This window comes from Lissotriton helveticus, chromosome 1_1 (genome assembly GCF_964261635.1).
Source record: "Lissotriton helveticus chromosome 1_1, aLisHel1.1, whole genome shotgun sequence".
NCBI lineage: Eukaryota > Metazoa > Chordata > Amphibia > Caudata > Salamandridae > Lissotriton > Lissotriton helveticus.
The window spans coordinates 1,181,097,424-1,181,114,090 of NC_136057.1; the positions used below are offsets into that span (position 1 = coordinate 1,181,097,424).

The window sequence follows — 16,667 nt, forward strand, 5'->3', positions numbered from 1 at the left end:
GACTGTCAAAGAAGAATGTCTTATTCTGGAAGATTACCTTAAGCCGGGCAGGGAAGAGGAGGCCGTAGCGCAGGCCCATCGCCCTGAGTTTTTGTTTCACCTCCTCATAGGATCGACGCTGAGACTGCACCTCTCTGGAATAATCCGTAAAGACCATATTTCTGGAGTTCTGGAAGTGCAGAGGTCCTAGTTCCCTAGCCGCCCCCAGAATCGCGTCTCTGTCTCCAAAATTGAAGATCCAGAGAATAATGGGCCGAGCAGGGGCGCCAGGCGGCGGCCATGGGGCGAGGGAGCGGTGGGCTCGCTCCACCGCGAACCAAGGGGAAAGCCTCTCCTTGGGCATCCTGAAGCGAACCCAGGTCGCTATAAAAGTGTCGGCGCGGCCCTCCTTCCACTCCCTCCGGAAATCCCAGGAGGCGCAGATTGTTTCTTCGCGCCTGGTTTTCAGCATCTTCAGCGCTACGATGCAGCTCGGCCGTCTGAGTCTGGAGACGGGCCACCTGGGACTTGAGGGTAGTCACATCGTCTTCCACCGTAGAGATCCGGGATTCCGCTTCCCCAGTGCGGGCCGTGGCATTCCGCAGGTCCTGACGAATGAGGGCCACATTCACTCGCACCTCTCCTATCCTCCTCTCCACGGACGCCTGCGATGCACTGATCGCCTGCAGGATGGTAGAGAGGTCCCCTCCGGTGGTCCCAGAAGCCACCACGCCCCCTCCACCCGGGCCTTGGTCCGATGTAGTAAATTGGTCCATCTTCGTCTGGGTAGGAGGAACGGGGGCTCTGGGTGGTGCGGGGTTTTCCCATGCTCTTGGAGAGGGCGACTTCAGAAGCCTCGAGGGGGGTGCCAGAAGGTGAGCCGGGTCTGCCGCGAAGGCCTCCGCCGCCCGATGTAGTGGCCGACCCTCAAACCCCGGCACCGACTCCGAAGGACAGGGGTCACTCTCCACCGGGGCCCAGTCCACCGAGGGCCGAGTCGCCTTCTCACCCCTCCACACACCCACCTCCAAGGCACGCCGACAGACCCACCCGGGAGGGCCGCGGGCAGCCTCAGACCATACAGGCCAGCCTCAGAGGTCGCCGCCGCGGAGAAAATTGCAGGCCGCCAAACACCGTCCAGCAGGGCAGGGTTCAGAGGGAATCGCCAGCAGCAGGCAGCCGCGCTGCGACCCACAGGACCAGGACCGTCGCATCTGGAGGCGGCCCCCGCGGGAAGGCCGCCATTTCGGAGTCTGGAAGGCCTCGGGTGTAGGAGGCTCACCGAGCCGAAGGAAGCGTAATTTCGCCCCCGGATAGAACCGGGACAGAGCCAGCAGCGAGGGGAACCAGAACCGGTGCAAGGTAGGGGTCGATGCCAGCTGTCAGCGGGCAGATGTGAGGCAGATGACGGAGGGGGTCCAGAGCACTCTTAAGAGTGCGACCGCCATCTTGACGCCTCAAGCCACGCCCCCCTCTCCGTATAGCCTTAACTACCGTTGGTCCCCAAGTAACATTGGGGTTTTCCTTCTTTAGATGAAATGATGTGCATCCTCTCGATTGCAAGGTAATTTGAGATTCCTCCTACAAAATAACAGTGGGCATTCCTCCTTTACCAATTGACCCCCTCGTGTACCCTCCCCCCCCACCCCCCCCTCACCTTTTCCTTTCCCTTTTCCCGGAACTAAGGCCGCTCATTCAGAGAGCTCACTGGACAGAAACCCCAGGTGTGGGTCACCCGAAAAATTCCATCAGAACAGACAACCATTGCTGCCTGCTCAAGATGGTAAGTGTCAGGAGTGTGGGGCAGCGGCCCCAGATGCTGGTCAGGAGTCACACTGTAGATATCTGTCTCTCCGTGCAGGCACACTGAGCTTCCGTGCAGGCACACTGAGTTCCAGTGCACGTTAACTTAGTTCCCTTCTCAGACACTTAGTCCCCCACCCTCATGTCCTCTGAGATCGCCGTATATATGGTCTGAACACCATGTGAAGGCACACTTAGATCCCCGTATATTTCCTGTTAGTTCCGCGTCTGTGTTCTCTTCGCTCCCTGTCCATGCACTGTTATCTAACCATACGGGTACACTACAGGTGGGCTTAGCTCCACCTGCATGCACTGTTCTCTAACCATACGGGTACTCTACAGGTGGTTTTAGCTCCACCTGCATGCACTGTTCTCTAACCATACGGTACTCTACAGGTGGGCTTAGCTCCACCTGCATGCACTGTTCTCTAACCATACGGGTACTCTACGGGTGGGCTTAGCTCCACCTGCATGCACTGTTATCTAACCATACGGGTACTATACAGGTGGGCTTAGCTCCACCTGCATGCATTGTTTTCTAACCATACGGGTACTCTACAGGTGGGCTTAGCTCCACCTGCATGCACTGTTCTCTAACCATACGGGTACTCTACAGGTGGGTTTAGCTCCACCTGCATGCACTGTTCTCTAACCATACGGTACTCTACAGGTGGGCTTAGCTCCACCTGCATTCACTGTTCTCTAACCATACGGGTACTCTACAGGTGGGCTTAGCTCCACCTGCACGCACTGTTATCTAACCATACGGGTACTATACAGGTGGGCTTAGCTCCACCTGCATGCACTGTTATCTAACCATACGGGTACTCTACAGGTGGGTTTAGCTCCACCTGCATGCACTGTTCTCTAACCATACGGTACTCTACAGGTGGGCTTAGCTCCACCTGCATGCACTGTTCTCTAACCATACGGGTACTCTACAGGTGGGCTTAGCTCCACCTGCATGCATTGTTCTCTAACCATACGGGTATTCTACAGTTGTATAGCTCTTCAATTCCTGGCTGCACAACACCCAGGAAAATGTGCTGCATGGCTAAACACTTATAAGGTCCCGAAGGCGAGACCTATTGGCTATGCCAATGCGTGTTTTTTCTTCCACCGTGTTTACACACACCCACGGTTACTGCTGCAGCACAATAATATCTGGCCTAAATTAGAGGTAATATATTGACATGAACTGTCAGCTGAGCACTAACTATTCAGTATGTAGCAAAAGGCACCCCTGCGTTGCAAAAGTGCGATCGTTGTAGTAGATAGTTAAAAAAAACTGCAGTGCTGCCAGTGCTTGCTTTTAGTAAACTAGTTTGAGGGGGGTTGCGATAATGGCTGCTCTCACTCTTACTGTGAGATTGGTTTAGCATGAAAGTCCTGTGTTTTTGACCAATGTCTACTACAGTTGGACAGTGGCTTGTTGTTATTGGCTGTTAAGTACCACATATTAAGATTTTATCTGTCTGTACTCGCAGAGAGCTGCAGTGTTGGCCAACTTTTTTAAACCGCTGACACGGAAAGGTTCTAAAATAATTGAACATTTGTTCATGAAATGTCACCTTACTTTTGTAACGAAAGCAATTCATTGTTTCCAGTGATATAAATACATTTAACTATTTTTCTGACATTTAATAGGGAAGCAGTTTACCTTCAGAGCACTGTGTGGCGGAGCCATCAATCCGTTCTGTGTTTTGGAACACACCATACCTTCGTGTGAAAGTGCATTAAAGAGAGGGTTACACGTGTTATTTTTTGTGAATTTTGGTGGTGTTTTAGAATCGTTTTCCCAATGTGTGAAATTCAGTATTTATTAGCGTAAACACGTTCTACTCTCAGGAGAAGAGATTCCCAAGAGTTTTAAAAAGGTTTGTGGCACTTTCAGCAGCATTATTCAGGGCCCACATAGGGTTAGTAAGCCTTCTACAAAATGCTAAAATCTCTAGTGTAACATTTTAATCACAGAAGGACATCAATTGTATAGAAATAGGGTACCACACCCTAAAATACCCAGACCTGCTAAAAGGCCATCTACTGGCCATGTAGGGTATATGAAGGCACGATCCTGCAGAGTAGTGCAGTTGCTGCCCATATCAAGCAAGATTGCCCAACTCAGGAGGGTGTTTCTGTTCCATTAATGGAACTGACTGAACTGAATTCCCCCTGCTGAGAAGCACTGGTAATATGTGTTTTAGGAAGGCCCAGCAACTACACTTGTTGAAACTGAAATAGATAATTGGGTCTTGCTGGAGGCCTGGAAATCATAGAGTATACAGGCTTAGATTGTGATGCTGTGTGGAGGCATTGTCGTACAATTGTCTAATGATGCCTCTCCACAGACCGCCTTCTCAGACCATGTAATGTACAGCCCCAGTGGAATGAAGTAAACGAACGATCAAGCGGTTGGACACACAGATCAAGCTTCCTAATATGCTTCAAAGACCCCCGACCCGAAAAGATAATCTCGTTTGGTTCAATGTGTACGATTACTAATTGGTATAATGGACATATTGATAATTTTCTTTATTTATTCCCCAAAATTTTTTACATCAAAAAACAAGGCACTTCATGTTACACATTTGATGTCAGTATGCATAGTACAATCGAGAGCAGCAATACATAGTATCATACATTACTTTAGTGATATATGGGGGGAAGCTCTTTCCTTCAGGATACTGCACAAATAACAAAATACGAACTATTCGAGAGAATGGCCATTTTCAGTAATATCCTGGTCCCCACTTCCAGTTGAATCATTATTGAGTTCACATCAGTAAATAATATTTTAATGGCCCCCTTATGTCCCTTGGCCTTTGTGTTGCAGGTAATTCTTTAGCATGTGCCTCTAATTGCTCATTGCAGTATGTTGGATCTTTCAAGCACTACTCCTGCGTAGGACTCTTGCGCCTTCCCCTGCAAATTGCCACCCGCCTCTTGGCCATGAGTGGCGCACTAGCCACAAACGTCCGTACTGACGCTGGTATGCTTTTTACTAAACACAACTGAGGGGATATCTTGAGTGTAAATAGTGTTAGCTGTTGTAGCAATTTTTTTTGCAAGAAATCTTGGGTCTGGGGGCAATGTCACGCTAAATGGGCACCTAAGGCATTTGCATCCTCGTCTTTGGAATCTGATTGCCAGTAACCAGTAAAAAACACTGTCTCTTTCCAATGGCATTTTGTTAATTTTTCTGGAAACCTGAACTCTTGATGAGCATCAATTTAATACTTTTTTCCAATTGCTATTGAGGTACGTATTGTAATAACTATATTATTCCGCCGGAGTCTACCAAAGTGTTGCACTCAGTTGTATACAAACAGGATCCAGCAATGCTAAAGAAAAGTAACAATTATTAAAATCACAGCCAATCCCAAAAATTTACTTTATAAATCAGTCATAGCTGTTCAGCTACAAAGAGTAAAGAAATTATTTACATGTTGTGTATTAATTATTACCATGGTGCCATTACGAAGGACTGGCATAGTTATCTTGTACCATAAAACTTGCCAACTGAGAATAGCAAATAATTCAGAATACATGATAGCCAACACGTCATAATGTATTTTCGACATTTAAAGATGTTTTTTCTAGAGTATGTATATAGGGCATGGTTTTTTTCAATGCTAGGGTCCTATGTCTGTCTCAAGAGAATACACTCTTAATACTTGTATGAAGTTGTAGGAAGAGTAAAGTCTGCTTTCACAGACCAGAACTTATTTTTAGGCCAAGGCCTACCAGGCAGAGCAGGGTTGTATGTTCTTACAACGCATTCCGTTGTAACGCATGCATTTACCACGCATGCGTTACAACGGAATGGAATTTCTACGCATTAGCTTTTCCTCGAATACTTGCGTGGTGACGTCATATGTCGTTAAGAGGAAGCGGAAGTTTTTTTCCGTTTTCTCTTAAACGACGCTGATTGCCTGCATATCCCGATATGACTTCTGGTGAGTTTTTTTTTGGGGGGGGGGGGGGGGGGGGGGGGAGACCCCCCCCAAACCCCCTTTTTTTACTTTTAACCTTTACCACATATGCCTTTACTACATACCTCGTAGTAAAGGTATGCGTGGTAAAGGCTTTCGTGGTAACCACACATGCCTTGTACTGTATGCGTGGTTAAGGTATTCGTGGAAACGGCTGCGTTGTAGTGGCCGTTTCCCGCAGAGCAGCTGTCTGATTGCAAAAGTCTTCTTGGGGACATTCCGAAAGCTTCCCTGGGAATGCATTCCGCCCATTGCTTACCATTGGCTTTGTAACTCACATTTGCTTGCTTTCTATTTGCTGGCTTTATTTATTGTGGGCTGTCCAGCTTGTTTTTGTCCGCTCTGTAGAGCATAGCCTGTTTACCACCTCCCTGAATGGCTCCTTGCATTCCTCCACAAGTGCTTGCTTTCTGGGAACTCTTTTTTTTTTTGTTTTTGTTTTTTTTTCTTTTTGTGAGGCACTTGATGTGTTGTATTACTTGGAAGAGGTTTCCTGCCTCCTATCTTTGTGCTTGACTGATTCTACTTAACGTTGCCACATTCATCATCAATCTTGCCTGTGAGGAACAGTGTTCTGCCTAAGAGCTTGTGCACTTTGAGCAGTGGTCTTTACAAATAACAAGGCCTGGCCAATGAACTCTGCTCTCTTTGCTGCGTTTTACAAAGTTCCGAAAAAATCTACTACGCGAAGCAGAGCAGAGTTTTTTTTGCGCTTGCGAGCGTTAAGTTGGTGCAGGCAGGGAAAATCCAACGCTGGACCACGTCCCAGCAAGATTTCTCAACGTGGGTGTTTGCAGATGGTTGTGATCGCTCTCATTGATCAGGCATCCGTTCGCCCTGAGGAAGCAGCTGCTCGAGTAGAAAATCTACTTGAGCGGCAGAAAAAAGCAGCGCTCTTGCGCTGCGTATGGTGCAGTTTGTGCAGATTTTACCAACGCGGAACAAACACCCAGTGCTAAAAATCAGCACGAATGGCGCAACCTAACACACCCCGCCGCTTGCGGAACAATTTATTTGGTCACTTCACAGACGTCCGCATCGCGAAACTCGTCCTACTAATAATAAAACAAACTTTCTCAATTTCAATCTCGTACCATAAGCACTGGAAGTAGGGGAGTGGGGGTTGCTGAAGCACCTACAGAATAACAATGCTGGGGTTCAGAAGTGAATAGACCTTAAAATTTGTTTTTATCTTGTTACATTTGCTATGCATTCACAGAGGTCAAATGTTAGGCTCTGCCTTCTAAGGGAGGTTGGTGTCTACTTTCCTTTCTCTGACTGCAAAGGGAGAGGACGTATGTGGCAATCTTGTGAATCCTGGGGGTGGGAAAGGCTGTAGGAGGTTATTATTTTCTAGCACACAACAACATTGAAATGCTGGTAAATGAACTGTACAGGTATTTCAGAATTAGGAAAGCACAAATTAAGCACTTTTTTTCTTGCAAATCTGAAGTGTGGACGAAATAAATATTTGAATACAATGAAAATAAATGAATACACTAGCTGGTGCCGATTTCTACACATTATCGGTTGTTCACTGTATAGTTGTATCAGTAAATCTTCATGTCTGTCCAAATGTAATGTTAATCTCAATGGAAAATGTGTTGTCTATAATGGCAGTGCTCTACTGTACCATGCATACTCCACGCTATGCCTTTCTACCACACTCTGCTCCATGCCACTCTACCACATTCTACTGTGACACTCTACTCCCCTCCAGTATGTCACACTCTGCCATTCGACTCCACGCCACTCCACCCTTCACCACTCTGTGACACTGCACACTACAACACTCCACCCAACGCCACTACACTAACCTTCATCTACATCACTCTACTCCACGCCACTTTAACCCATCCCACCCCACTCTACCCCCTCCACTCCACTCTACCCCACTCCACCCCTCTACCTCACTCTACCTCACCTCTACACTACCTCACCTCTAATCCACTCTTCTCCACGACACTCTACTCTGTGACGCTAGTTCACCCAATGACCCTCTGCCCTACGACACTTCACCCTACAATGCAACTCTGTACTCCACTTCACTCTACCCCACTCCTCCACTCTACGCCACTCTGCTCCACTCTGACACACCACTCTGCGTTACCCCACACCACTTTACTCTATTCTGTGCCACTCTACCATAAGCCTCTCCACACTGTGATACTCCACAACACTACTCCACTCTTCGCCATTCCACAGTATACCACTCTACGCCACTCAACAACACCCCACAACACCACTGTACAACACTCTGTTCTGACACTGTACACTCCATGCCAGTAGTCTATGCCCCTCCACGACACTCTGTGCTACTCTATGGCGCTCCACGAGTCTCCACTGTACGACACTTCACTCTACTCCACTGTACGCAACGCCTCTCTACACCACCAAACAACACTATGATACTCCACTCTACTCCACTGTATTCAAAGCTGAACTACATGCCTTGTCTAGCCTAAAGCACAAAGGAAAAGTTAAGAAGGCCTTCCCAAAAGATTCAAGACATTGAGAAAAAAAGAATCATCAGGATACAAGAAAACTCTGTAAAGCTGAGGAAGCCCTCCCCTTTAGGGATGAGCAGAATATAAACAAAAAGAGGGGAGTAGTAAGAAAGGCATCATTTAGGAACTTTTGGAAACAATATTTTTCAAACCTTTTTGAAGCAATGAAAATTTCATGGTACACCAGCCCTGATAGTTAGACAAACTGGAGAGTGTTACGTTTTCCAAAATCCCTATAACGCCCAAATGATAATAAAATAGAAGAAGCAACAGAGAAAAATAATAAAACAAAGGAGATTTGCTGAATATATAACAAACTTGACTAAATGTTTAAATACAGCATGATCAGACTACAAGGAGCATATCAGCCTCCAAAACAAGGTCAGAGGAGGTCGCCATCCCCATATTCCAAGAACATTGACAAGGCAGATTGTTTTTCCTGTTCTTTCTTCTTAAGTATTTGTTTAGATCACAGCTACACACTCTTCCTACTTCTATTGTACTCTTTCCCCCTTTACAGACTTTCTACTCTTCAGAATTAGAAGATTCTGTTATCTTCCCTATAAGTCTCTATTGCCTGAAAATATGATATTTGGCACATTCAAGTGTTCTGCTTTGATTAAATTCTGCAAATTAGTTTACTTGCATTCCATACAAAAACGTTCTGCATTTCCTTCCAGTTTTTTTCGGGTGGTGGCATTATGACCTAATGTTGAGCGCATATATAAGTGCTGAAACTGCTGAAAAGTTTTATGCAGTAGATTAATCTCTGTCGTTGTTATTAGATTGTTCTCTATCTTTGTTATTATGCACCTCCTTCCAATCTTCTTTCACTATACTCTTTGCTATCTCCTCACCACTTTACGCTCTTGAGCACTAGCTCACCCCCTACTTCTTTTCCAGCCCTCGCCCTTTTCCTCCCTCAGTCTTGACTCTTCACTCTTCCTAGACATACCAATAATTTTAGCTCTCATCTGTTGACAGCGCATTGTTGGGCTGGTATCATTTACTATAAAGGACTTGGAGCCCTCCCAGTGCTTATCATTCGTTGGAAACATTGTCCCCCTTCTTTGCTGCACTCTAATTGCCCAGCACTTGCCAGGCATCACCTTTTATGTCTCGCCTAGCATTGCCAGCGCTGCTCGCTGGCGAGAGATATTGAGGGAGGGATTTTAGAGGGGGGCTTGAAGCCCCGTCCCTCATTTCCATTGGCTGGCGTCACCGTTTATGCTAAACGGTGGACTGCCATTGGAAATGAGCTGCTTGTGTTGTCTCCCTTTTGGTCCGGCTTATCTGGGCTCGATCGCCTGCTTCTCAGCTGTCGTGAAGTAATTTCTTATCTCAAGAGGCATGTTATATAAACAAGCCGTGAGATCCGGTCCGGATGGGCCATCCCAAAAGGAGATGGGGCACCGCGTGTTTATTTTTACATTGCACTTTCTGTTAAAGTGAAAGCGCGATACAAAAATAAACAGCGGCTGCTTTCCCGCAATGGCGAGCTCTTGTTTTTATCTGTGCGTGGCTGTGAGTGCTTTTGCATAACTCTTCGCATGCATCTTTGTCTCCTTCTTTATGATTCACAATCTGCAATTTAAATGCAAAGTAATCCCCCCCGGCCCCCCCAAGTATGCCACAGGGCTTTGTCAGGGCATCCGCCTCTACTTTGGGAATAGCTGCGTGTGCACCATAGGCGGGCACCCTCCCCAGACGTCCTCAAGCTTCCCCGTGTAAGCTATAGGTTATTCTTTCTCGAGTTAATAAAAACAGCAAGAATTAAGTGATGTCTGGGAGATGGCTAAAACATCCTGTTATTAAATTATAGCGGAGTATCGATCCGCCGAGACCTACGAGCTGGCGATCGATCGGGGGAAGGGCTTGGAGTGAGAGACGCTATACACATACATTAATAGCTGTAATGGCAGCAAATAAGCAATCTCCAGCGGGGCCAGGCACACGATCCATTTTCTTTCATCATCGTTTTTTTAGGCCTGCTGCTTCGTTTTTTCCTTCAGCCTGGTGTGGAGTCTCGTGGCAAGCATTGGAGGCCACAGATGGTGGGTCACGCCGAGGAGCCGGGTAGGTGTTCTCGCAGAGTAGGCTTTTGGGGCTCGGACCACCATGATGTGCTCCGGTAGTCACTATAGCCTACATCTCGGTTGCTCGGGCCCAGATGCACACTGGTGATTGGTTTTGTTTATAACCTTTAGCAACGTCTGTCCCCCAAGGGATCCACAAAGAGTGGACTGGCACAAGCTGGAAACATCTGGATCGCAAAACACCCCAAAGAAAACCTTTTCGACCATATTAATGAAAATGCACCATTTATTTCATTTATACATTTTTGTATACTGTGAACACTAAACGAAGGTGTTAGAAGCCTTTACTATAGAAATCGATCATCACACAAGGTACAGGATGATATAATCCGAAGATTTTGATACATTATAAGAGCAGCCCAATACATCATCCAAAGATGTGGATACATTTAAAAAGCCATGAACACTGGATAAGTTGTAGCAGTGATATAATTTGCCTAACAGGATTTCGACTGGCGCTAAGCTGAGTGGGGACACTAAACCAGAGAGGTTAAAACTGGGGAGGAGAGGTTAGCTAAAATGTCTTTGAAAGAGAAGGGATTTAAGCTTTATATAACAAGCATTGGCATAGCCAATAGGTCTCGCTTTAGGGAGCTTATAATTATTTACTTATGCAGCACAATATCCTTGGTGCAACAACATTAACTGTTGCGTGGTTAAACGCTTATAAGGTCCCAAAGGCGAGACCTATTGGCTATGCCAATGCCTGTTTTTTCTTTCCGTTGAGCATGGACCAAGCAAAGATTGATTCATCTTAATTAGGGCCCGTCTGCTGATCATGCGGTCATTGAGGTACTATTTGTTCTCCTCCTCCACCGCAACGTCTAGTTCCACAACACTGCTGTCACCTGGCTCCAACATCTTTAGCCCCAACCGGTACTATATATGTTGCTCCCTCTCCCAGTAACCTCTCCTTGTCTAAAACTTATTTGTAAACAAACTTGTTCTCGGAGAAGCATTGTACATACTAACAAGATCCTACATCTGAGCAAAGGCATCACCGGTCGAGATAATTGGTAACATATTGGATTATAATTGCATTTATATAGCACAAGGCTTTGAAGCGCTACAGGTCAATTCAAATGCAATTCAAGCAACTTTCCATGCCACTCCACTCAGTGCCACTCCACTAATTGCTACTCCACTCATTGCCACTCCTCAGTGCCACCCCATGTCACTCCACTTAGTGCCACCCCACTCAGTGTCAATCCACTCCTCTCGTTGCCACTCCACTCGTTGCCACGCAATGCCACCCCATTCAGTGCCACTCTAATCAGTGTCATCCCACTCTCCTCCATGCCACCCCACTCTCCTCCATGCCACCCCACTCCTCCATGCCACTCAATGCCACCCTACTCAATGCCACCCTACTCCACTCAATGCCACCCTACTCCACTCAATGCCACCCTACTCCACTCAATGCCACCCTACTCCACTCAATGCCACCCTACTCCACTCAGTGCCACTCTACTCCACTCAGTGCCACTCTACTCCACTCAGTGCCACTCTACTCCACTCAGTGCCACTCTACTCCACTCAGTGCCACTCTACTCCACTCAGTGCCACTCTACTCCACTCAGTGCCACTCTACTCCACTCAGTGCCACTCTACTCAGTGCCACTCTACTCCACTCAATGCCACTCTACTCCACTCAATGCCACCCTACTCCACTCAATGCCACTTCACGCCACTCCTGTCAATAGCACTCCACACCACTCATTGCCATTTCACTCCAACAAAGCCAATAGATGTCACATAGGTAAGACCTATTGGCTTTGCCAATGCTTGTTAATTAGCTGTTGAAAACAATCTTTGATCGTTCTTTTTTCTCCCAACCAGGAAGCTATATTTTTCAACTGTGTAGAAGCAACAACCAAAGCTGTTTAAATGAGAATGTCCCTGGCGCAGAGGGTGCTGCTCGGCTGGCTTTTCACCTTGCTATTCCTGATTATGCTAGTGCTGAAACTGGACGAGAAAGCACCATGGAACTGGTTTCTCATCTTTATCCCAGTCTGGATATTTGACACGATTCTTCTCATAATGCTCATTGTGAAGATGGCTGGGCGTTGTAAGTCTGTTTATGATCCTCGAAATGGCTCACAGAACATGAAGAAAAAGGCCTGGTGCCTTGTGGCTATGCTTCTCAAATTAGCCTTTTGTCTTGCACTATGTGCCAAACTGGAGCAGTTTGAAAACATAAAACTGTGTTTTGTCTTTATTCCATTGTGGGCCCTGCTTGTTGGAGGGTTGGTCGAGCTTGGCTACAATATCTTTTATGTTAGAAGGGAGTAAGTTGTGTGTTGGTACAACTACGAGAAACCTATCCATATTCTACAGCATGCCACAGCCTACAAATGGTAAAATCCTAAAAAACTAAGAAGTCCTGGACTTGCTGCTTTGATTGTAACATGCAAAGAAAAGCTGCATTGGCATTTGCTCTTCAGAACCACTTATCTTTCCCCTGTACAGTTTGTAAATAAAAGAACTATTGACATTCATTTATGACTGGTTACTTGATTCAGCTACTTTAGCCTGGTGCTTCTGTGCGACTACATCTCGTATAGCAATCAAGGTGATATTTCACAGCAGTCATGACAGTAATAGTGTTTTTGACAAAAGTACATCACATGCTGCTTCCAGTACACCACTGGCACTGGCTGCTACACCACTTTAATATAGTTCTCAGTAGGAGACTACTAAGCCCTATGAAAAGCTAAATCAGAAGTACCAAGAGCTGAAAAATAAGGTGGAGAGGTATCAGAAGTACTGTGCCTTGAAGAAATATATTTATCTGCATCCACCAGAACTGATATCATTCTAGAATGACCACTTCAGCTTATCCTAGACAGTTCAAGGATTAAAAGCTTGTATATTTTCTGGTATTGAGTGACCAACAAACTGAAAGGTGTAGAAAGTGTTGACATGGTTTCTTAACAGATGGGTCTCTGTCCTGATCTTATCAAGGCAGCCACAGAACACTAATGTAATATGGTTTATATGTGGTTTAAGGGAGGATACCAGCTCTCCAACAACCTTGCACTCGAAGATTGAGGGCTGGAACTGCACACCAAGAATGAGAGGCAGCGGGATTTGGTTAACCTCTGGCAAGATGCGCACCACTGGCATTTAAAAGTATTATTTCCTACATCTCGAGAAAGATCAGTTTACTTTTTTGGTAATTTTTGTCTCCAAGATCAAGGTTACTCCCCTGTACAGTGCATTTCCTCTGCCCCGCCTTTAACCTCACTGGTTGCATGCATTTGTAGGTCGAGCCAGCGTGGGCTGCGCAGTCTCGCTGGCGGGATTTTATGATTCTAGGTAGCTTTCAGTAACGGGCTTTAAACCCCGCCCCTCTTTCCCATTGCCCGGCTTCACCATTTATGCTAAACGGTGGCCAGCCATTGGGAAAGAGCACTTTGTGATGTATAGTTTTCTCTTTTTCTGCCATCCCACTTGGACGGCCTTGTCTGACTTCCTTCTGCCGTGAAAGGTTTCTTATCTTTATGGGGCCAAACACATGGCCCCATTAAGATAACAAAACTTTTACTTCAGAAAGAAAGGAGGCCTTCCAAGTGGGACGGCAGAAAAACAGAAACCTATACGTCATGGCTTGCGCTTTTCTGCATCTCGCGCGCTTTGCCACAACACTACTGGTATGTACAGTGACTTGTGGAGATGCTGAAGGCCGTGACCTGTGAAATTTAATAAAGTCAATCAAATGAAAGGTATCACGCTGGTGCAAGAAGCAATAAGCCAGTAGAAAATGTCTTCACACCAGCTGTCCCCTTTATCAGCGGATCCAGGTGTTTGCAAAGGCTTGAAAGCTGTTGGCGTTTGCATTTGTTGAATCCGGTATGAAGTGGCTGTCAGTCCATCAGAGCTTGTGTCTTGAAGAGTCTTCGGATTTAGGCGGGAGCGCGAGTGCGCCGGGGGCTTCCTGCTGCTGGAGCAGGGGCACGGGCTGCGCGCATGGCTGCGACCAGGACCACAAGCTGCCGCCCCGGGTTCTGCCTTCTGCTACTCTGGGCCCGGCACATAGGGACAGGAGCTGGGCTGCTGCTACGTCCACAGCTACCGCTAACTGCAGGATACCCAGACCTCCGCGGGACACCCGCAGCCCCAGGCTGCTGCTCCCACTTCCGTGTGCATAGAGTGCGCACCCCTGTACCACTGACCCCCGGCAGCCCCTGTGTGGTGCCCCCAGTGTTGACACAGCCAGACATTCACTGTGTATCAGCCTCAGGGTACCACTGCATCATACATTCACTAGATCGGCCTTGGATTACCCCTGCATGGCTCATCTGAACTCTGCGGTGCCAGCGGCCCCTGTGTCTGCGTCAGCTGGTACAGAGAATGCCCAAGTTGGTATTTGGAGGCACCAGGTGCACCTCTCTCCTGCTGCTCCTTTTATGGGGTCACCTGGGGTCTCAGCCCAGAGAGTCGGTCCATGTTTGAATGATTTATAGGGACTGGGTGAGGGTGAGAAGGGGTTGTGCCTATCCCCCTCCAATCTGCACACTTCATCCTGGTTCTCTTCTCTGCATCTTAGTGTGTGATTACATGTGCGCGCGTTCGTGTATGCACATGTGTTTGCGTGCGTGGGCCTGTCTGATTGTGTGTCTGGATATGTATTTGTGTGTGTGTGTGTGCGCATGTGTGGGTCTGTGTGTTTGTTTGATGGCGTGTGTCTGGATCTGTGAGTGTGTCTGTGTGTCTGGATCTGTGAGTATGTGTGTGTGTGTGTGTGATTGTATGTGTGTGCCGTGTGGATCAGTGTGTTGGATGGTGTCTGGATCTATGAGTCTGTGTGCCTGTGAGTCTGTGTGTATTTGTGCCTGCATACACGTCTAAGCTCCTGCTGCTCCTTTTATGAGGTCAATCGTGGTCTCAGCCCAGAGAGTCGGTTCATGTTTGAATGATTTATAGGGACTGGTAGAGGATGGGAAGGGTTTATGCCTATCCCCCTCCAATCTGCACACTTCAGCCTGGCTCTCTTCTCTGCATCTTAGTGTGTGCCTGATTACATGTGTGTGTGCGTTCATTTGTGCACGTGTGTGTACGTGGGCCTGTCTGATTGTGTGTCTGGATCTGTATGTGTGTGTGCGCGCATGTGTAGGTCTATGTGTCTTTGATGGCATGTGTCTGGATCTGTGAGTATGCCTGGAGTCTGTGTGTCTGGATCTGTGAGTCTGGGCATGTGTGATTGTATGTGCGTGCTGTGTTGATCAGTGTGTTGGATAATGTGTCTGGATCTGAGTCTGTGTGCCTGTGAGTCTGTGTGTATTAGTGCCTGCGTACGCATCTATGCTCCTGCTGCTACTTTTATGGGGTCACAGCCCGGAGAGTCGGTCCATGTTTGTATGATATATAGGGACTGGGTGAGGGTGGGAAAGGGTTGTGCCTATCCCCCTCCAATCTGCACACTTCATCCTGGCTCTCTTCTCTACATCTTAGTGTGTGCGTGATTACATGTGCGCGAGCGTTCTGGTATGCACATGTGTGTTTGTGGGTCTGTCTGATTGTGTGTCTGGATCTGTATTTGTGTGTTTGGGTCTATGTGTCCTTGATGGCGTGTGTCTGGATCTGCGAGTGTGTCTGTGTGTATGGACGTGTGTGATTGTATGTGCGTGCCGTGTGGATCAGTGTGTTGGATGGTGTCTGGATCTATGAGTCTGTGTGCCTGTGAGTCTGTGTGTATTTGTGCCTGAATACGTGTCTATGCTCCTGCTGCTCCTTTTATGGGGTCACCCGGGGTCTCAGCCCAGAGAGTCGGTCCATGTTTGAATGATTTATAGGGACTGGGTGAGGGTGGGAAGGGATTTTGCCTATCCCCCTCCAATCTGCACACTTCATCTTGGCTCTCTTCTCTGCATCTTAGTGTGTGCGTGATTACATGTGTGCATGCGTTCGTGTATGCACGTGTGTGTGCGCGTTCATGGGCCTGTCTGATTGTGTGTCTGGATCTGTATTTGTGTGTGTGTGCGTCCGCATGTGTGCTTCTATTTGTGTTTGTTTGATGGCATGTGTCTGGATCTGTGAGTGTGTCTGCGTCTGTGTGTCTGGATCTGTGAGTCTGTGTGTATGTGCGTGTGAGATTGTATGTGCGTGCCGTGTGGATCAGTGTGTTGGATGGTGTGTCTGGATCTATGAGTCTGTGTGCCTGGGAGTCTGTGGGTATTTGTGCCTGCGTACGCATCTATGCTTGTGTTTGCCTGTGGTTAAGTGTGTTTGAGTACAAGTCTGTATGTGTACGTTTGTGTTTGTATGTTTTGCCATGTGCATAAGTACTT

General features: G+C 47.2%; 1 protein-coding gene across 4 annotated transcripts in view; it reads left to right on the forward strand.

Moving 5' to 3' along the window:
• The window catches only part of TMEM60 (transmembrane protein 60), a 124,458-nt gene extending 111,583 nt beyond the window's left edge, over positions 1-12,875 (forward strand). For all 4 annotated transcript variants that reach the window (XM_078679227.1, XM_078679223.1, XM_078679215.1 and 1 more), the window contains one exon: positions 12,217-12,875. In XM_078679227.1, the coding sequence (XP_078535353.1) occupies positions 12,265-12,669 (405 nt within the window). In that variant the 5' untranslated portion in view covers positions 12,217-12,264 and the 3' untranslated portion in view covers positions 12,670-12,875. The remainder of the gene's footprint in view (positions 1-12,216) is intronic.
• The last annotated feature ends 3,792 nt before the right edge of the window (positions 12,876-16,667 follow it).